General features: G+C 51.6%; 1 protein-coding gene across 4 annotated transcripts in view; it reads left to right on the top strand.

Moving 5' to 3' along the window:
- The window catches only part of slc23a2 (solute carrier family 23 member 2), a 49,694-nt gene extending 29,018 nt beyond the window's left edge, over window positions 1-20,676 (top strand). For 2 of the 4 annotated variants that reach the window (XM_088907798.1, XM_088907806.1), the window contains exons 5-19: window positions 195-311; window positions 540-697; window positions 3,877-3,965; window positions 4,308-4,375; window positions 5,419-5,600; window positions 5,847-5,967; window positions 6,343-6,499; window positions 8,194-8,341; window positions 9,849-9,954; window positions 10,040-10,169; window positions 11,264-11,401; window positions 11,712-11,807; window positions 12,127-12,286; window positions 17,337-17,428; window positions 18,051-20,676. In XM_088907798.1, coding sequence (XP_088763924.1) covers window positions 195-311; window positions 540-697; window positions 3,877-3,965; window positions 4,308-4,375; window positions 5,419-5,600; window positions 5,847-5,967; window positions 6,343-6,499; window positions 8,194-8,341; window positions 9,849-9,954; window positions 10,040-10,169; window positions 11,264-11,401; window positions 11,712-11,807; window positions 12,127-12,286; window positions 17,337-17,428; window positions 18,051-18,472 — 2,184 coding nt within the window. In that variant the 3' untranslated portion in view covers window positions 18,473-20,676. Of the gene's footprint in view, window positions 1-194; window positions 312-539; window positions 698-3,876; window positions 3,966-4,307; window positions 4,376-5,418; window positions 5,601-5,846; window positions 5,968-6,342; window positions 6,500-8,193; window positions 8,342-9,848; window positions 9,955-10,039; window positions 10,170-11,263; window positions 11,402-11,711; window positions 11,808-12,126; window positions 12,287-17,336 lie in introns of those variants that run through there. The other 2 variants (XM_088907815.1, XM_088907823.1) reach the window with 2 other exon arrangements.
- Window positions 20,677-21,518: the final 842 nt, after the last annotated feature.

The raw sequence follows: 21,518 nt of genomic DNA, 5'->3' as shown, positions 1-21,518 counted from the left end.
CAGTGTCTCTGCTCTCTCTTGTAGAGCTCCCTCTCGGAGACGCTGGACAGCAGGGACAGTGTGGACAGTGTGTGGGCAGTATCGACAGTGTCTCTGCTCTCTCTTGTAGAGCTCCCTCTCGGAGACGCTGGACAGCAGGGACAGTGTGGACAGCGTGTGGGCAGTATTGACAGTGTCTTTGCTCTCTCTTCTAGAGCTCACTCTCAGAGACGCTGGACAGCAGGGACAGCATGGAGGCCCAGCGGATGGACATGATTTACACCATTGAGGACACACCTCCTTGGTACCTCTGTCTCTTCCTGGGACTGCAGGTGTGACCTCTTGCTGACCCCTCGTTCACCTTTCACTCTGTGTCCTGCTGTCTTAACAAAGCTCAGATAACTAGAACAAAAACTCCTATTGACATGCCAGGTGCAGATACAGTCCCAGTAGACAGCAGACTGGTCCTACACAGTATATAGTCATTTTCCTAAGCCAATTAATTACCACTCGCTAAATGAAAGTACCATGAGCTGGACATGCCCCTCCTCTCTCCCCAGCACTACCTGACCTGTTTCAGTGGGACCATCGCTGTGCCCTTCCTGCTGGCCGACGCCATGTGTGTGGGGTTTGACCAGTGGGCCACCAGCCAGCTGATTGGCACCATCTTCTTCTGCGTGGGCATCACTACCCTGCTGCAGACCACGCTGGGCTGCCGGTAAGAGCCCTGCTCATGAACAGCGCCGTGCCCGCCCTGCTTCCCTCTCTCTGGATAACACGAGAGAGGTTTCACACGAGAGGAGCTCATGCAGCTCCTCTAGCTCGTTTAGTAGTTGGCAGCTCATCAGAGGTTTTCAACCAGCTGCTTCTTGAGAGAAGACAACATATGGCTGGATAGCATGTTCCACCCTTCCGCAACTCTTTGCATAAAGATGTGCCTCCTGTTCTCGGTTTTAAGTGTTCTTCCACGTAGTTTCCACATGTGGTTTCTGGTTTGTGTTTCTCTTTTGGTTTTGAAGGAATGTGTGGGGTTGACAGGGTCTGAATGCTCAGGGAGATATTTTTAAAGACTTGTTCAGGCGTCGCTCCCTTCCTCTGCAGTGTCAGTGGGAGTTTGATTTCTCGGGTGAATAGCTGCCTGCTATTTAGCAGTGGGAGTGTGTTTTTGTCAAGTTAATAGCTATTCAGGCTTACAGTGGCTTAACCTGTTCTTCAGAGGGAATCAAAATCGGTGCCCTGCAGCTCAAAACATCAGTCAGCCAGAGTGGCAGACAATCAAGCTGTGTCAGCCAGGGTGTCAGTCACGCCAAGCTGTTCCTCAGGCCGTGTCAGTCACGCCAAGCTGTTCCTCAGGCCGTGTCAGCCGGGGTGTCGGTCACGCCAAGCTGTTCCTCAGGCCGTGTCAGTCACGCCAAGCTGTTCCTCAGGCCGTGTCAGCCGGGGTGTCAGTCAAGCCAAGCTGTTCCTCAGGCCGTGTAGGCCGGGGTGTCAGTCACGCCAAGCTGTACCTCAGGCCGTGTCAGCCGGGGTGTCAGTCACGCCAAGCTGTACCTCAGGCCGTGTCAGCCGGGGTGTCAGTCACGTCAAGCTGTTCCTCAAGCCGTGTCAGTCAGTAGGTGACTCAAGCTGCCACACTGTCGGTCAGGTCAGCCAGCGCATCAACTGTTAACTGTCTTGTGCCCGTTTCTACAGTGTATCTGGTACACAGACGAGACCCTGGGACAAAGAATCCCATGGATAGTGGCAGCACACACAGGGGGGCTGCTATCACTGTTATGCACAGTGGTGTGCATGCAGTAAGGGTGACTGCCGAACAGGTAGAAGCAGAGACATAAGAAGGTTCCCAGCTGAGAAGAGGTCCTGCAGACTGTCTGTTTGCCTTTAGCTGCTTCATCTAAGACACTCGGCCAATTCTTCCCTACCTGCAGCATTTAGGAGCTTCAACAGCATGTCTGGGCAGCTTGTTCCACACTCCCACAACTCTTTGTGTAACATACTGCCTCAGTGAAGAGAGGGCATAACTACTCCTGTTGGCAAACCACCCCCTGTAAAAGCTGAATGGGACAAACCCCACAACTACAAACGTCTTAGCGGGTGGAGTTTGTTCCATCGCAGACATTTACACCTGGGAACAGACACAAAAGAGAAGTCCAACGTCCGCTCCAAGAGGTAGAAAGCTCATTTAGGATTAAGAGCCTCGTTGGTCAGCCACACCACAACAGCCTTCCCTCGTCAAAGTTTTGCTGAACTTTCCCTCCATTTTTGGCCGACGTCTGTTTACAAAGAGTGTGTACATAAGGCTGCAGTGAGTCACTTTTTGTAGGTTTTTCCCTTCTGCTTCTTTTTCTAAAGCCGCTCAAGTGCACTCCTTAGATCCTGACTGCCACCCGTAAAGAATGTGCAAAATCATCGCAGGGAAAGGTCAAACCACGTTTTGTAAAAGCTATTGCAAAACAGCCCTGGTTTTAGACCTGTGAAGGGTGTTGGTCTTCATAATAAAGATGGAGCCGAACTTGATTGGGTGCCACTGTGAGCGAGCGCTGCGGGGTTTGTGTCCGAGGTTCGGCTGCACAGGGTGCTTTTAAAGCACGGGGCCTGTCGAGGACAATGAGTGGTAATAGCAGCGCCCCCTGGTGGTTTGATTTTCAGTTTCGTTTTATGCCAGACCGGCCGGGGAGATGCCAGGTGTTTCTGCGCATCGTGGCTGAGGGGAGCGACGTCTTCACTGCATGGGGAGACACGAGGACCTGTAGACAGAAACGCACCCCCCCGCCCATCAGAGCCGTTTGTCTTTTGGCTCACTGCAGGTCCCACAGCGCCGTGCTGGAGGACTAGAGCAGCGCTTCTGTCGTGCACTGTACTACAACCCTGTGGGCTCCTGGAAAGATCCTGGAGATGCTGTTTCCTTGAGACTCCCCCTCTCAGGATGGGGAGTTTAGACGACATGGCGGTCCCTGTCTGGCCTGTCCTGGTGAGAGCGACACTCTCGCAGCAGGATGAGCCGCTGTTGGCCCTGTCTATTTGAACAGCTGAGAGTCAGGCCACTGAACCCAGGAACCCCTGTCGTGTCCTGACGTACCACATGTCAGCAGATCCCTTGCTCAACACGGGAGGGCTTGGCAATATTACCCCAAAGGCAGGAGTAACGGCAAGCGCACAGCAGAAAGAATTTCGTTCCTGGGGGAAGGCAAATGTGATCAAACAGGATTGGGAACTGTGGAGAATTCAGAGACTGTTGCACCCAGTTTCAGATCAGGGGAGATGATCAGCCATTCTGTTCAAGAGCCACCTGAACTTGTTTCAGAATCGGGGGGGACGCTCCCCCGACAGTTTAATTAACGAGCTGGGTTCAATTAACGAGCTGAGATTTCAGGAGTGTTACGTGGTCATTCACGAGAGCTGAGAACCAGACGTCCTAATTCTGGGGGGACTGATTCACCGGAGACTGGGGCTGCTTCGTGTGCGAGTCTGGAACGTCCCGCACTGGCAGGCTAAGAGAACTGAATCTCTCAAGTCTTGAACAGAGAACACTACGAGAGGTTCTGATCCAAGTATTCTAAATCCTCAAATGCACTGAAAGCCTGATCAACCAGGTGACACATGTCGAAACTACTTAGAACTCCGTTTCAAAATGAGAATGGGGGGGGCACTTCTTTACGCAAAGCGTTGTGGAAGTGTGGAACAGGCTACCCAGCCGTGTTGTGGAATGTGATACCCTGACTTTTTTTCTAGAGGCGTCTCCTCTCGTTTGGAACCTCCTGCGTTTCGGACAGAAACTGCCCGTGTCTCGCCCCAGGTGAACAGGGCTTCAGGAGATGGTCTTTGTGAAATGAGCTTCTGTAGCGTCGTCTTTTGCTCCCTGCGTCTTGTTCATCCCGTCTCCCGCTCTCTCCCCAGGCTGCCCCTCTTCCAGGCCAGCGCGTTTGCGTTCCTGGCTCCCGCTCGAGCTATCCTGTCTCTGGAGAAATGGAAATGCAACACCACAGGTAAAGGCCTCTGAGCCGGTGATGAAATCCGGGCTCGGCGTGGGCTCCCGTCTAGACTGGGGGATTATTTCTATGTGAATGACTGTCGAAATCCCGTCCAGCTGTTTTTGGGGAAAATCCCATAATGCTTCTGGGAGCCGCAGCAAGCGGGCAACTGGATCCAGACCCAGGGGTCCTTCCCGTGCCCCCGGTTCGGGGTTTAATAGCTGGGGTTTTGGGAGATGGAGGGAGCGGTTTCCTGGGAGCCCACACATGCGCCCGGGCTGCTGGTAAAGTAGTCTCCCGATACTTTTACAGAGTGTGTTTTCTGACCGGTTTCTCTCTGCCCCCCTGTCTTTACAGAGGTCCCTGTGCTGAACAGCACAGAGCTGCTCCACACAGAGCACATCTGGCACCCCAGGATCAGGGAGGTAAGACACCCAGACAGGGAGGGGACTGACAGGGCGCCGGAGCGAGGTATGGAGAGGAGCGAGGGAGGAGAGATTTAAAGAGAGTGGCACAAGAGCTCTTGGTGAGATGGATGGCACAATGAGGAGAGGTCTGATGGAGAGAGAGAGGAGAGGAGAGATGGATGGAGGAACGAGGAGAGGGCTGATGAAGAGAGAAGAGAGGTGGATGGATGGAGGAACGAGGAGAGGGCTGGTGGAGAGAGAGGAGAGGTGGATGGATGGAGGAACGAGGAGAGGGCTGATGGAGAGAGAGAGGAGAGGTGGATGGATGGAGGAACGAGGAGAGGGCTGATGGAGAGAGAGAGGAGAGGTGGATGGATGGAGGAACGAGGAGAGGGCTGATGGAGAGAGAGAGGAGAGGTGGATGGATGGAGGAACGAGGAGAGGGCTGATGGAGAGAGAGAGAGGAGAGGTGGATGGATGGAGGAACGAGGAGAGGGCTGATGGAGAGAGAACTACCCCATCTGTCCTTTTATTGGCCATGCAAAGGCTCAACCTGCCCAGCGGGGGCAGGGGAGCGAGATCGCAACCAGAAGAACATCATTGGGCGGCCCAGAATGCTCTCCTCTTTATAGCGTCTCTCTACATCGGCGCCAGCCTTTCACAACAGTGGAGCTTGTTCCACACTCCCACAAGCCTCTCGGCTGTACAGTCAGTGCACGTCCTTGTAGTTTCCATGGCTGGGTGCTTCACTGTTGATGTGGAAGAAGTCCTCTAGGTTGACGTTGAATACTTGCATCAGGTCCCCCCTGATCTCCCACAGCTGTCGCAAGTCCTCCCTCTCTCCCGGCAGGATTGATAATTGTTCCGTTTCTGGCAAGTATGGGGAATTCTGGGATTTGAAATGTCTCTGGCCTCTTCCCCTGTTACATCCTTCAGCTCTCTGTGTCGGGTTTAAATTCCTGTTACTCGAGGTTAGAGCATTATGTAGCGCGGTTGTCCCCAAGTGCAAGAGTGGTGTGCTTGTGTCCAGTCAGGTGAGAGTCAGTCTCTTGCTCTGTCAGATCCAGGGCGCCATCATCGTGTCCTCTCTGGTGGAGGTGTGTATCGGGCTGCTGGGCCTGCCCGGGGTGCTGCTGCAGTTCATTGGACCCTTGACCATCACGCCCACGGTGGCGCTCATCGGGCTGTCCGGCTTCCAGGCGGCAGGGGAGAGGGCAGGCAAGCACTGGGGCATCGCCATGCTGTGAGTGTCTGCCTCCCCGTCTCTCTCTTTCTGTCCGTTTCCAGTTGAGTGTCTCACAACCTCTCCTTTTCCCCCCTCCTGGGTTCTGTCATCTCTCTGATCTGGATTCTTCTCTCTCTCTCTGCACCTGTCTCAGCTCTCTTTTTTTTCCCCCAGTTTGTCCATTCTTCTCTTGTATCTGTCCCTCTCAATATCTCTCTCTCTCTCTCTCTCTCTCTCTCTCTCTCTCTCTCTCTCTCTCTGCAGGACGATATTCCTGGTCCTGCTGTTCTCCCAGTATGCCCGCAATGTCCAGCTGCCCTTCCCTGTGTACAAGTCCAAGAAGGGCTGGACTGCCTACCGCCTGCAGCTCTTCAAAATGTTCCCAGTGAGTCCAGCTGTCCACCTGTGTACCTGTCTGAGTGTGTGTGCCTGTTGACCTGTCTGACTGTGTGTGCCCTGTGTCTACTGCTCATTCTGTCTGTCTGTCTCTCTCTCCCTGCCCTGCCTGTGTCTGCTGCTCGTTTTGTCGGCCTGTGTCTCTTTACCTGCCCTGTCGGTCTGTGTCTGCTGCTTGTTCTGTCTGTCTCTCTCCCTGCCCTGTCTGACTGTGCGCTGCTCGTTTGGTCTGCCCTGTCTGACTGTGCGCTGCTCGTTTGGTCTGCCCTGTCTGACTGTGCGCTGCTCGTTTGGTCTGCCCTGTCTGACTGTGCCCTGCTTGTTTGGTCTGCCCTGTCTGACTGTGTCTGTCTGTGTGTTCCAGATAATCATGGCCATCCTGGTGTCCTGGCTGCTGTGTTTCATCTTCACGGTGACGGACGTCTTCCCGCCGGAGAAGGACCAGTACGGATTCTATGCCAGGACCGATGCAAGACAGGGCATCCTGTCTGTGGCTCCCTGGTTCAAGATCCCATATCCCTGTGAGTTACACCGGATTGCCAGTCTCACCCACGCGCTGCCTGGCATGATGAACACAGGGCACCACGTAGGCTCAGACACTGCTAAAAACATTATTGCATCATGTGTGCTTTTAAAAAAAGCCTTGTCCTGAGGCTTCTTGTGAAGGGTTTGTAGATATTCCCATGTGTCTCTCTGGAGAAACAGGATCAATCCTTTTGGGCCTGGGGGGGGTGGATCACTTCTGCTCTGTTCTGCTCGACACCACAGCTGACGTCTGCTCTGCCCTGTTAGTGGGACCTTCTGTCCTGGCCTGGGCTGCCCGAGTGAGGGACAGGGAAGACGTGATTTAGAGATCATTTAGAAATTGTGTGATACAAAACTGAACTGAGCTCCCAAGGACACCAGTTGGACATTCCTGGTGTAATTCAACCAATTAACTGACTGAAATGGTCAGAGCTCACCTATAGACATATACTGCATATACCAAGATCCTGGCTTATTCTTCACTTGACTGTTCTTGAAGCACAGACACTTCACAACAATAAAAACAAAAATCACAGAGGCTTTCTAGGCTGCCTGCTAAGCACCACTGTTTACTCTGCTTGTCTGCCAGCTGGCGCGCACACACTTTTCTGCGTGACCCTTATCACAGCCAGTGAAGAATAAACAGTCCTTGAATGAACCAGCCTGAGTGACCTGCCAGCAGTAACTTCTTACAGTAGAGCCAGCTGCAGCTGTTGGCGGCCTCTAGTGGTGACCCAATGGTCATTGCAGCCTCAGTCTGCCAGGGCACGCTGTGCTAGTAAGAACTGCAGCCCCCCAGGGCGTCTCTGGACTCCCCAGTATCGGAGAGGTGGAAACGACAAAGCGAAAAAGAAAAACGTTGAGTGCTGGCTTCTGTTCGTGTGATCACGAACGAAGAGGCCGACAGTGCATTTCTCGAGCCCACGTCATCTATCGTCCGGGCACTGAAAAGGCTGCACCACTGCCCCACACCCAGTCTCGGCCCACCCTGTTCACCGTCACTGTCGCCCCCAGATGTAACCAAAGTCCTTTTCATGAATTTGGTTTAACCATCATTTAAAACATACACTGACTTGTTCTCTGAAGCCTTGTTAAAGCAGTTTGAAAGGCTGAAGCCCACCCCTCTATTAAAAAGTGCCTCAGAAAGTGCTGTGAAGAAGTTTGAGCTGTAAGATTCAAACCATTTAAAGCAGAAACCACAAACAGCAGTTTAACGGACAGAGGGAATAGTCCACACCCTCCACTCAGATTCAGCAAGCAGCTGTCCTTTAAGCAGGTACTTAAAAAGACTCGCACCCTATTTCTGTGTTTTATGTGTGACCCTCAATCAGGCAATGAAAGGAAGCAGGCCTGCGTATTATTGAAGTCAGTTGGACTCCCACTCCACAGTTGTTTGATCCATTCCAGGTTTTCACATTCTAATGACTAAATTACTAATCATGTCGTTATAGTCATTTTTACACTGTGATGAATTTTGAGTAGATAAGCAGAGAACTACAGTCTGATCAGCAACAGCTGGTAGCTGGTAAAGCCCGGGATGGATCGCACTGCTGTGCAACGGGAGTCTGCCTGGTGATGGGGGAGGTGATATCTGGCCAGGAGCCGGCTGTTTGGCCCCGAATCCCCCGCCCTGTGTTTGGTGGGCTGGGAGGCCGCTAACCTGCGCTCCGTGTGCGTCTCGCCCCCCCAGTCCAGTGGGGCTACCCCACGGTGTCGGCGGCCGGAGTGATCGGGATGTTCAGCGCGGTGGTCGCCAGCATCATCGAGTCCATCGGGGATTACTACGCCTGCGCCCGGCTCTCCTGCGCCCCCCCGCCCCCCATCCACGCCATCAACCGGTGAGCCCCCCACGCCGTGGCCGCCCCCGAGACTCTCCTCTTTAACACATCACGGGATCGGAGCTGGCTGGAGGGGAGGCTCGAACCCGGGGCCGCTGAGCTCGGCGACACTCGGGCGAGTGCCTATACGGGTTCCGCCGCTCCGTCTGAAATCCTGATTTTAATTAAGAAGAGCTCGGTGCTGGGGGAGAGCCAAACGAGCCAAAGTATGCGATCCGTGCCCGAGGACGGAGGCCGTTCTTCCCAGATCTGCACCTGCGAGCCCTGACGTTCAGGGGGCAGCTGGTGCAGGAATAAGGGTGGTCGTGAAATGAAGGGTTACACGCAGGTCTAAGCGTGGAGGCTGTTGATCGAGCTGGTCCTCTAAAGAACTGGACTCGTTTCTTTCAAAATCTGCTCAAAAGATAATGCCTGGGCAGAAATACCAAAGGTGGAAATAACCAGGGCGCTGTGGAGGTTACAAATGGCTACTGCGCTGAGCCTGCATTCTTGTGGAGCTGCAGCCTGAGTCTCTCCTGCGGTTGAGACTCAGGCTGTGGGTTGAATGTTCTGGCTTAACATTCGACCCACATGTGCAGCATACTGTCAAAACGTCTTTTTTTCACCTTAGAAATATCGCAAGACTACGCCCTATGCTATCATTAACTGTGGCTGAAAAGCTGATTAACACATTTGTATTCTCTCGAATTGACTACCGTAATGCTCTACTCGCTGGGGTATCTAAATCTACTCTGAACAAACTGCAGTATGTCCAAAATTCAGCAGCCAGAATCCTGACCAGGTCTAGTGCAAGTGTTCACATTACTCCTGTCCTGGAGTCCTTGCACTGGCTTCCAGTCAAATTCCGTGTAGACTTTAAAATCCTCATGCTCACCTATAAGGCTCTGCATGGCTTGGCACCTCAGTACCTGTCTGAACTGTTATCGCCCTGCTCCCCACCTCGCAACCTCCTCTCTTCTATTTCTGCTCTCCTTACTGTCCCCCAAGCCCGTCTACATTGTATGGGTGACAGGGCCTTCTCCTGTTATGCCCCCAAGCTCTGGAACTCTTTGCCCAAGGATATCAGAGAGTCACCTTCTCTAAACTCCTTCAAATCCAGACTCAAAACCCTCTTCTTCAGAAGAGCCTTTACTTAACTGGTTCCATTCTTCACCCCTCTGCTCTTCTTAGTACCACCATCCACGGTCTCCTCTGTATATTGTAATTGTGTCTTACCTTGTGTATTCTTCTTATTTATTGTTGTATGCTTTTTATTTATTGTTGTTGTCATTCTGTAAAGCGCTTTGAGAAGCCACCTTTAAAGGCGCTATATAAAATAAAGTTTATTATTATTATTATTGAAGTGGGCACCCATGGGCACAGGGCTCTCCTCCCTCTGTCCCAGCACCGGGACCCCACAGCTGTTCCTGCTCAGACCACAGTCCTGACTGCCCTCTGGGGCGATCGTGGGCTGGGGATCCAGCGGCGGGTGACATACTGAGCCCTCTCTCCCTGTCCCGTCTCTAAGGGGGATATTTATCGAGGGGGTGTCCTGCGTGCTGGACGGCCTGTTTGGGACCGGGAACGGCTCGACCTCCTCCAGCCCCAACATCGGAGTCCTGGGGATCACCAAGGTACTGCCCCCCGCCCTCCGTCCCCCCCCCTCCCTGCCAGCCTCTCGGCCAGTCCCCTGTGCTGACGGTGTCTGCCCCCTCGCAGGTGGGCAGCCGGAGAGTCATCCAGTACGGCGCTGCCCTCATGCTGCTGCTGGGGCTGGTGGGCAAGTTCAGCGCGCTGTTCGCCTCCCTGCCTGACCCCGTGCTGGGGGCGCTCTTCTGCACACTCTTCGGTGAGGAACATCTGCCCCCCGTCTGCCTCCTCTCCAGCCTGCTGGCATGAGACCCGTTTCCTTATTATGTCTTTTTGTATTTTAGAGATCAGATAAAACCATTTTAACTTCCAATGATGTTACACAACCATCCTTTTATAATGCAAATGTCCCAATATACATCACACATGAAAATGTGTCTATTCTTATCTATTCCTTTAATATTTTACAATTGTTTCACTTCTAACTTTTGAAATAAGAGCGATATACATTTTTTATGATTGATGAAGAGGGGAAAGAATATGTAGATATACTTCATTCTTAATTCCAGTTTGTTATTCTGTATCTCAACAAATTCAGGCTTAATGTACTTAATCCACCTAGACCCATATTTGACAAATTTGTTCATCTGTAATTTAAGTGAAATTTAATTTTTCCATAATGTAAATTTCATTTACATTTACCATAATGTTGGTAAATCCAGGAGAAGCCACTTTCTTGTTACAGTCTTTTTACCTGCAGATAAAAATCACACAAAGATGTTTGTCAGTACTACTCAAGTGAAAATCCAGCCTGCCAAAATCCAGAACCTCAAATGTAAAGGGTAAATTCCTTTCAGATATGTCCTCTAGGGCCCCATGTAAATAATCCCAGAAAAGCCTTGTTTTAGGGCACTCCCAGATAGATGCAGTGGTACAATGCAGGGAGTGTTGGGTGTGGGGGGCGGAGCCCTGGATTAAGGGAGACACGTTGCCATGGAAACCACTTATTCACGCCAGGTGTGGTTTCCATGGCGATGCGTCTCCCTTAATCCAGGGCTCCGCCCCCCACACCAGACACTCCCTGCATTGTACCACAGTGCCAGTGATTACCAACATTGGTTTCCACACTGTCTCCAGCACTTGGAATGTTCCCCAGTTTGATGTTCCTCCTGCCTCGGAGTAATAAGGACTCTAACAGTGTTTTTCCAGCAAAACTCTCGTTTGCTTATTTTCCCAAAGCTGCGGCTCCGGCTGTAGAATTTCTTCAAGGCTGCAGTGAAGGAGGTTTTGAGGTGCATGTCCTTGTGTCTCTGCGTGACTGCCCGTGTGTGACCCCTCCTTTTCCGCGTGCAGGAATGATCACGGCTGTGGGCCTCTCGAACCTCCAGTTCATTGATCTGAACTCCTCCCGGAACCTCTTCGTGCTCGGCTTCTCCATCTTCTTTGGCCTGGTGCTGCCCAGCTACCTGAAACAGAACCCGCTGGTCACAGGTGTGTGTGTGTGTGTGTGAACGGCCGTGGTGGAAGTACGGGGGCGACTCCCGGCGCTCTGCTGTTCTGATCCGTTTCAGGTCTTGAAAGACCCAGGCAGATGCGCGCACAGGTTGCGCTGCAGTAGAGGAGCCAGGTCTGTTTTAGTCTTGAGCGGTTTTGAGTAAAGCCTGGAACGGATCAAGCTGCCGCTGTGCAGTAGGAGTCCAACCGCCATTCCCTGAGCAAATGCGATTCCCTGTCACGGAGATGAACACACATTAGCACTCACGCTCAGTCTTTAACCTCACTCTGTTTCTCCCCTTCCCAGGTATAGTGGAGATAGACCAGGTGCTCAATGTGCTGCTGACGACGGCCATGTTTGTAGGGGGCTCGGTGGCGTTTATTCTGGACAACACTATACCCGGTAACGGAGCCCAGCTCTCTGTCGCCCGCCTGTGCTTGTATGTCCTGTCCTGTCCTCTCAGCCTGTCGGGCCTGTCCCTCTCTGTTCAGTTCAGTTTTCTCAACTTATTGGCATGACCAATGAATAAAATCAGTGTTGCCAAAGCAAATAACAAGTACAGTTAACGTAAAACACAAGTCTACGGACATTTACAATAAAGACACACTCATAAGATGTTTACATATGAACATCTGGAGCATCACTGGGAGACAGGCTCACCGCTCCTCAGGCTCTCTCTGTCCTGTCTCAGTCTCTGACTCCGCGTGTCCCTCTCTCCCAGGCTCCCCGGAGGAGCGGGGCATCCGCCGCCTGAAGCGCGGCGCGGGCAAGAGCGCGGCCGAGCTGGAGGGCATGCGGTCCTACGACCTGCCGTTCGGGATGGACTTCCTCCGCCGACACCGCTTCTTCCAGTACCTGCCCATCAGCCCCACCTTCGCGGGGTACGGCGGGCGGCCGTGCGCCTCGGTTGGGCGCTGCGGGGCCCGGGCAGGCGAGGGGGGGGGCGCGGGGGAGAGCGGTGTATAGCCAGGGGCGATGGGGGAGTTCTCTGACCGACAGCCAACGACACAGACACAGGCTGCTTACTTTCAGCAAAGGTTTTAAAAAGCATGACCCTTCAGCCAGCGCGCGTTGTTGTGGACGAACCCAGCAGCCCCCTGCCGCCTTAAAATAGCAGCCGCAGCAAGTGCAAGTGCGATGCAACACCAAGCACAAAGTGGAGCAGGCACATACACATCAGTGCCTGTTAAAGCTTGTCCGCGTGCATCGTGCAGAGCCTGAAGGAGAGCATCAGCCATTAATAATGTTATTTAAAAAGCTGATGTGTGTCCCTCAGAGTGCAGAGGCTTGTGTCTTGAAGTGGGAGGGTGCTCATTTTAATGTGGCTGGGCTTTTTAAATGTGCATTTGACAAGGGGGTGCCCAAAGTGACTAAATACCAGCATTTGAAATGCATGCAAATTGAACAATCATAATATGCAAAAGATATGGCACATTGTATCAGAAATGCAAAACGATGCTTCTTTAACTTGGCTTGGCTATATTGCAAGGAACTCTCTGCCTAAAACCCTCTCGCCATGAATGGCCGTTCAAATTCTCAGATACTATGCATATCGCAAAAATGTCCGCAGTGTTTATAGATTAGAAATTGCCTTTCTGACTGAGCAGGAAGTGCTATTTATGATCCAGTTAATTTGGGGACCAGATTGTTCATAATTAATATATTAGTTATAGATAATAATGACAACATGATTAAAAGAGAGGCTGAGAGGGAAAAGCTGATACAAATGCTTTGTAAAACCTTTGCACTCAGTCTGAGAGACAGAGAAAGAAGGAGAGAGAGCATCTGTTTATATACCTGTCTACTTTCCTTAATCTCTGAGCTGTTGTTGTTTGTGGATAATGGTGTCTGTTTACTAATGTTGTTCAGTTAAATTGAACACATGGTTTTATTACAGTGACATCCTGCACCTTAGTAAGGGGAGGGCAGGGCTGCGTATTTTGTGGGATTCTGGGTAGGGGGGGGGTCTTCTGCTGTTCTAGACAATTTTTATTTTTGATGCTTCGATGAAGAATTCCATCTCCAGTGTTGTATGATTTTTTTTTAAATTTGAGTTATGAATGGCTGTGTCTCAGTTTGAGCCCTTCTGCATTCCCTTGTTCCCTTATCCTTGTGCCCTTTGACCTAATCCCAGTGCTGTAGTCCCTGATTCCTGTTTCGTAGTCCTTAAACTGTGTTCCCTATACCCTGAAGGCGTCTGCCCCTTGAGGGGATGGCAGTGTACCTCCCGCTGCCCAGCAGTTTGATCCATGCCAGGTTTGAACAGCTGTGGACAGTTGTACAGACTAACACCCGGCAGGGGCTTTTTCGAGGATGTGCCCCTGAATAGAGGGCATTTCCACTCGCATGCATGAAGCTGCAATTGTATGAAGTAGATTGCTTTTCTGTTTCATCAGAGCCTGTGGCTGGTAAGACCTGGCATGGATTACAGTGCTGTGCAACGGGAGTCTGATCCGTCTTCTTGACTGGCACCTGCAACTCTTCCGCGCCCCTGTGAAGGGCAGCGTGGGCTTGAGGCTTTGGCGGCGTCCCGTGGGGACGGGGGTACGCCCCTGCGGCCGACGGCTGGGATTGGGTGCTGTCTGGGGGCAGGATAGAGAGCGAAAAGGGGGGGAGTCAAGCTGAGACCCACGCCGCAGTGACAGCGCGGGTGCGGATCCGACCTCTGCGGTATCTCGGAGTTCTGCCCGGGGTTCCGGGACCTCCTGCCTGCGGGTCTGTGCGGGAGAGCGAGGGCAGGGGCGAGACCCTCGGCTGCCGGTCGTATTCCGTGCGTAGCTTTATTTTTCATTCGGCGTGCAAATATCCTCCCACAGCCTCTTCCTGTTTCCCACTCCGGGTATACCGGCCTCTCGAGTGCCGCAGGCCGAAGGAGACGCTCTGAGCTGGAACGGTAGGGAGGGGGTGACCGTGCATGACGAGACAGGCCTCCTGTTAAGATGAGGACTAGGACGTTGTTCCTGGTGTAAAGTGAGCTGTCCCTAACAGTGGTGTGTATAAATGTGGTCACCTGCAATCAGGCCAGAGAAGAACAACCAGGTACATTCCAGGACTTCAGGGGCCATCCCAGCCTGACAGCTGCACCAAGAGAAAACTGGGAGGGGACCCGATTCCGAATCCTCAAAGGCAACCCAGCAGGCGAGTTCAGATTGGCAGTAAACACACCCGAGGACACAGGTGGAAATTAGGAGGAAGTGCTTTTAAAACTGCACTTCTTTACACAAAAGGTGGTGGGAGTATGGATTAAGCCACGCAGCTATGTGGTTGAAGCCGATACCCTGGCTTCATTCGAGAAACGGCTGGATTAAATTCTTGAATCAGTTACGAACTACCCAACAAGCTAGATGGGTCGTATGGCCTCCTGATCTGCTTAACACAGAAACAGGGGGATGAGGAAAGCCAATTGCCAGGTCACGTATAGTAAGTGTAGCACCTGCCAGTCTGCACCATAAATGAGGCCGTGATGTGTGTACGCTGCTAGCTGTGAATTACAAATGCATAGAGGACAAGTGCAAACAGCTCTACACTACTAGTTTCAAGTAATGTCACACGTAATGTCAGCATTTGACTGCTGCCTTCAGGTACATTTAGGAAGGACTGGCAGGCTCAGAGTCACACTACAGACTGACTGTCGTGGGCACTGGAACGTCAGTAACGCGGCCTGGAGGGCAACGTGGACCAAAGTGTCTCCTTGTCCTCCTAGGAGCTCCATTCCATCTTGAAGCGCTGTGTGGCAATCAACGGGCCCTGATAGTCAGGTGATTGACTTTGTGCACAGGAGAGCTTGGGGAGACCTGGTCTTGCAGGTTTGATCAGCCATCTGTAGTCCCCAGTTTCTGACTGGACCTAGTGGCATTTTTAGCTCAGTTCAGAAGGTTGGGCTCTTCAGTGAAGCACAGTGTGTCCAGCTGTCATCTTGCAGCACAGGCAAGACAATACAAGCCTTCCAGTCCAGCATGCTGTTGTATAGTACAGTCAGCACGTGATCGCTCAGCTGGGGGGGCCTTGCTTATTGCCAAGTCACTAATCAAGAAGCGGTTTGGAGTAAAATTCTGCAGCAGAGCGAATTCGAGGGGATCAGAGCTTAGTTCTGATTGTTTCCCCAGTGCCTGAAGGATCAGTGCGGAATTTAGTCCGGCTCCTTAGAAGCTGATGATTTTAAAGGTGACTCTTACATCCTCTTGGCTTGGCAGCTGTGAATAAAGAGGGAAGAGGTCACTTTTGTAGAACGCCCAGTGCAAAAGAGTTAGGATTGGCAAAAAAAGGACCACTGTGGTTATTTCAGAGTTGGGGTCCCCTGAGTCTTGTTCATTCATTTTGGCAAACGTATGTGTCGGCCTTCTTTAATTGAGATTGTGTGATACGGGTTGGGGGGTTCAGGTGTCAGGGATGCCCTCCTCAAAGTTTATTGAACACTTATCCATCCCAGCAAGGTGAAGTTAATAACTGACGTGAGATCAGGAGTGCCAGGTCTGTCTTCTCCATCGCCCACAAGTCTGTGTGCTGCCCGGTAGTAATCCGGGCATCTGAAGCTGTCATCTGGGAAAAACTAAACACATAAAGACATGGGAGAGGCTCTTTTCTGTGTGGTGTTCAAGTTCCAGTCACGTAGCCAAGTGTATTGTTGTATAGCTTAGGGTAGAACATCAGGAAATGTAACAAAGCCGCGGTCTACCTGACATGCTGGAGACACTAGCTGGGCTGGGAGGATTATGGGTGTTCTCAGACTTCCCTGGCTCTCCTCTGCTCCTACCTGTGGGAGGTTGTAGCTGTGACACGCACCAAAGAAACATTTCAGACAAAGGGTTTCAGTCAGGGTGTACTTCAATAGGATTGTCACTATGGCTGTTGTAAGTCATAGAAGGTAGGAATGGACCAAAGGTGTCAGGAACGAGCCCAGATATGGGGAAATGGCATTGTTTTGGGAGTTGATGCTGGTGTAGATGTGATTGTGTATTTATTGGTTCAGGCGCCTGTCACTCAAACCAAGTAGTAGTGACAGGGAAGGACCTGTCTCTGATTAGGTCCTGTATGGGCAATAGCCACTTGCCTGTACACATGATCATCTGTGTCCTGTCATGCTGAAAGGTAGGAGGCTAGGGGGTCCAGTGGTTCAGATGAGGGGCTTTCAGTCTTTCAGTCTCCACAAGAGGTTCCTAGTTCAAGTCCCAGCTCTCCCACTTGCCAGATATGTGAACCTCCTTGTGCTTCAGCTTTGGAATGAACCAGACCCTATCCCTGAGTCTCTGAGTTCCTTTTGAGTTGAAGTGTCTGTGGGAAGTTGAATTACTGTTACATTCATTTTAACAAAGTGTTTTTTTATGCTATTTGTCAGCTCTCCCTCGTTTACTGTTAGTTGGTCTTATTTGAGACACTCCTGAACATAATTCTTTGAAGGCCTTTTTAATCATGAAGCATGCTTTTGACCTTTGACCTTTGACCTTTGGGACTCCCAAGGATGCTGGTCTTGTGAAAGCCTGTTCAGCTGCAGAGCTTGTTTCATATGAGAAGCTCCGGAGAGTCGGGTGCAGCTAAGATACAGTTCTGATCTAGGAGGGCATGTCCCACAAACTGATCAGTGCTTGATGGGTTAAAGCTGTAGGACTGTAGGACAGTCCTGTTACAGTAGGGGACTGTAGTAAAAGTGCAGTAGGACAGTGCTGTTACAGTAGGGACTGTAGTAAAAGTGCAGTAGGACAGTGCTGTTACAGTAGGGACTGTAGTAAAAGTACAGTAGGACAGTGCTGTTACAGTAGAGGCTGTAGTACAAGCACAGTAATCCTGTTATAGCAGGTATTGTTACATTAGGCACAGACAGTTTTGACCCAGCTGAGAATTCTGTCCCAGTTTCCATCTCCATAGCTACATTTTGTTAGCAGGACAGAGATCTGCCTGTTTTTCAAATCAAGTTATTTTTAACATGCTTTCCAGTCCCGGAGCCCTGCGGAAGAGAGCCAGATCTCCAGCCGGGCAGTGGGAGGCAATGGCTCCAGAGCCGTGTCAGAAGAGCAGACCCTCCAGCGGTAGGGCACTGCCCGGGCATGACGCTTGGCACCCGACCTCCCTCCCTGCACTGGAAAAACACTGCTGTGTTTGTGGCGTTTCCGTTGTGCGCCCGATGTTTTGTTGCACAGGCATCAAAGGCAGCTCATTTTATTGTGGCAGTGCTGTGTAATTGCAGAGTCTAGAGTAATGGCTGGAGGGGTTGGCTGGCTGCTCCTTATAAAAGGGTTTTCCTTTTCTCATGAGGCTTAGCTCTTTCTGCCAAAAAACAAGGCTGTACAATCCAAGACATTGTGTGTCTGTTTTTACACTCTTATGTAGTCTAGCAAAAGACGTCTGTTGGGGCCAAATGTAACAGTTACAGACAGATCTCTTCCCCAGTCTGAAAACTAAAATAAAATGGCAGTTTGCACACAGAATTGAGCGTGCTGTTGCAGGTTAATACCACCAGGTGGCAGTAGTGTCAAGCACAGGACCTGAGAACCCCAGTCCTGTACATTTTAGAGGCGATATTAACTCGCCTGTTTCTCAAGATTAAGAACACTTTCACCATATAGATCAATTTAAGAAAATACTTTGCTCAGTATTATGAAATCTTGTCATTAAAGCTTTAACTGGACTCTTTACCCCTTAACCTTTCAGCACTGAGCCATCAGCCTCCTCCTGTCCTCAGATGTCTTGAATCTAGGAGGGTCCATTTCACCCGCAGTAAATCCAAACCAGGTCTGGATGTCCCGGTCCAGAACCCAGCAGGTTCCCTTCTCGGCATGCCTCTCGAAGCTTGTCCACCGGGGTTCCGGTCCTGTTGGAATTATACTGGGAGAGCAGTTGTATCATCCACACAGGAGAGATCATCCTATTGGGATAGCGGTGGTATTGGGCGTATACTGGGACAGCAGTTTTATTTGGATTACACTGGGAGCGCAGAAGTGTTGGTATTATTCTGGGAGAACAGCTGTATAATCCACACAGGAGAGACATCAGCCAAATGCGAGAGGCAGTTGTGTTCACATTGGATTAGATTATTTTGTGGTATATTCCTCCTGGTAGAGCAGTTTTATTAGGATTATACCTGGACGGAGTTTAGCATCCACGTGGGAGAGCAGTTACTTTGATCCGGCCCAGATTGAATCGGGTGGATACATCGCTTCTGCTTAAATCTTAATCCTCTGGTGCTTTTAATTGAGCCAGGAAATCTGCAAGGCTGCCGCCCTGCTTGTAGGTTAAGAGTTCATTGATCGGGAACCCTGGGTGTCGCTGGCACCTTGAACTGTGACATCCTGAGTGTGATACTCATTTGTCCAGACTGTACGCACAAGCCCTGTGCCACACACACAGGTTCCTGTCCTGTCCCAGAGAGAGGTGGTCCCGCAGGGATCTGGGGTCCCTGTCCTGTCCCGGAGAGACGGTCCCGCAGGGATCTGTGGCTCCTGTCCTGTCCCAGAGAGAGAGACAGTCCCACAGGGATCTGGGGTTCCTGTCCCTGTCCTGGAGAGAGAGACAGTCCCCCAGGGATCTGGGGTTCCTGTCCCTGTCCAAGAGAGAGACAGTCCCCCAGGGATCTGGGGTTCCTGTCCCTGCCCTGGAGAGAGAGACAGTCCCCCAGGGATCTGGGGTTCCTGTCCCTGCCCTGGAGAGAGAGACAGTCCCCCAGGGATCTGGGGTTCCTGTCCCTGTCCTGGAGAGAGAGACAGTCCCCCAGGGATCTGGGGTTCCTGTCCCTGTCCTGGAGAGAGAGACAGTCCCCCAGGGATCTGGGGTTCCTGTCCCTGTCCTGGAGAGAGAGACAGTCCCCCAGGGATCTGGGGCTCCTGCCCTGTCCCAGAGAGAGACAGTCCCCCAGGGATCTGGGGCTCCTGTCCTGTCCCAGAGAGAGACAGTCCCCCAGGGATCTGGGGCTCCTGTCCCTGTCCTGGAGAGAGAGACAGTCCCCCAGGGATCTGGGGCTCCTGTCCCTGTCCAAGAGAGAGACAGTCCCCCAGGGATCTGGGGTTCCTGTCCCTGCCCTGGAGAGAGAGACAGTCCCCCAGGGATCTGGGGTTCCTGTCCCTGTCCTGGAGAGAGAGACAGTCCCCCAGGGATCAGGGTTCCTGTCCCTGTCCTGGAGAGAGAGACTGTCCCCCAGGGATCTGGGGCTCCTGTCCCTGTCCTGGAGAGAGAGACAGTCCCCCAGGGATCTGGGGCTCCTGTCCTGTCCCGGAGAGAGAGACGGTCCCCCAGGGACCTGGGGTTCCTGTCCTGTTCCAGGGAGGGGTTGCAGACGTCGGGGGACGGAGATGTGGGTGACGATGAGAGCCCCAGTCTCTCCAGGGCCAGGCAGACACAGATCCCCTGCCTTGTGGGAGACGAGCAGTGATGCCCACCAGCTAAATCCAGCCATTGAAAAGCAAAGTCCTCTCTCATGTTCTCTTGATTGATTCTATTTATATGTATTTATTTGATTTTGTAGCTGTTGTAATTTATGCAGGGACGTTAATTGTACAGTTCATCGGAGCCCTGACTGGCCTGAGAGCAGTGGTGAGAAGGGCCGTCGTGCGCGGACGCCTCTCGGGGCGATGCAGTGGCACGTGCGCACGTGGACAGTCCTCTGTGCCTTCCAGTCCCCCGTGCCCCCGCGCCCCCCAGGAGGAGGATCAGAGCAGTGCCAGTGTGCTTGCGGGCACGCCTTTGTCCTTTCACACAATCCAGACATCTTTTGTGCTGTATGCAAATGAGCGAACTATTTAACACTCCCTTTCAGTTCTTTTGAAGGGGATATCTGAATAGAAGATACCATGTGGTTCATATCTTAAACTTTAAGTTTTTGGGGGGGTTTTTGTAAACTTTTTTTTTAAGGCTAAGAAGTAACATTTGTATGAAAGAAATGCATTTCATCTTGAATCCTCATGCTGCACAGTGCACTGTTTCATTACATTTCATTACGATTTGATGTCTACACATCAGCCCTTTTCTGGGCTTTGTGGGGGGGGGGTTGCTCAAGGGGTCTTCATTTCACTGTCATTCAATGGGAAAGAAGAACATGTTTGTTTTTGTTTGTCTGCTAGACCTTTTTCATAATGTATTTTTCTAACATTGCTTCCTGTTTCATGTTAATAATAGTGAAAAGAGATCTTCTAAAAAACAAAAGTATATAAATATATATTAAAATGCAAAAGTGTGCTATAATTATCTGGACCAGATATCGTGTATAGTTATGGTAGCATTGAATATGTTCTATCCCTTGTTCCTAAAGGTGTCTATTTAATAAAATATGATGTTACAGAATGAATCAAGACTCTTTTTCTTCCCTAACTTGCTGAAAAAGCATGTGTTAGTCTAAGAAAGTCAGACTGTAGGGCTGTGAGCACAATCATGCTGCACGCTCGCCTGTATCGGAGCTGCGGTCTTCACTGTATGGGGTGGATGAGGAGCTGTGAGCACAATCGTGCTGCACGCTCGCCTGTATCAGAGCTGCGGTCTTCACTGTATGGGGTGGATGAGGAGCTGTGAGCACAATCATGCTGCACACTTGCCTGTATCAGAGCTGCGGTCTGCACTGTATGGGGTGGATGAGGAGCTGTGAGCACAATCATGCTGCACGCTCGCCTGTATCAGAGCTGCGGTCTTCACTGTATGGGGTGGATGAGGAGCTGTGAGCACAATCATGCTGCACGCTCGCCTGTATCGGAGCTGCGGTCTTCACTGTATGGGGTGGATGAGGAGCTGTGAGCACAATCGTGCTGCACGCTCGCCTGTATCAGAGCTGCGGTCTGTACTGTATGGGGTGGATGAGGAGCTGTGAGCACAATCGTGCTGCACGCTCGCCTGTATCGGAGCTGCGGTCTTCACTGTATGGGGTGGATGAGGAGCTGTGAGCACAATCGTGCTGCACGCTCGCCTGTATCGGAGCTGCGGTCTGTACTGTATGGGGTGGATGAGGAGCTGTGAGCACAATCGTGCTGCACGCTCGCCTGTATCGGAGCTGCGGTCTTCACTGTATGGGGTGGATGAGGAGCTGTGAGCACAATCATGCTGTATGCTCAGTGCATGATGACCGAGTACCGATTGAAAGAGAGGTGCTGTTCGCACTGACAATGCTTCAGTGTCACAGGCAGCCGGTATGTCTCCAGG

The sequence above is a fragment of the Atractosteus spatula genome, chromosome 2, assembly GCF_055471065.1.
Source record: "Atractosteus spatula isolate fAtrSpa1 chromosome 2, fAtrSpa1.hap1, whole genome shotgun sequence".
Classification (NCBI taxonomy): domain Eukaryota; kingdom Metazoa; phylum Chordata; class Actinopteri; order Semionotiformes; family Lepisosteidae; genus Atractosteus; species Atractosteus spatula.
This window is presented reverse-complemented; position numbering and strand designations above follow the sequence as displayed.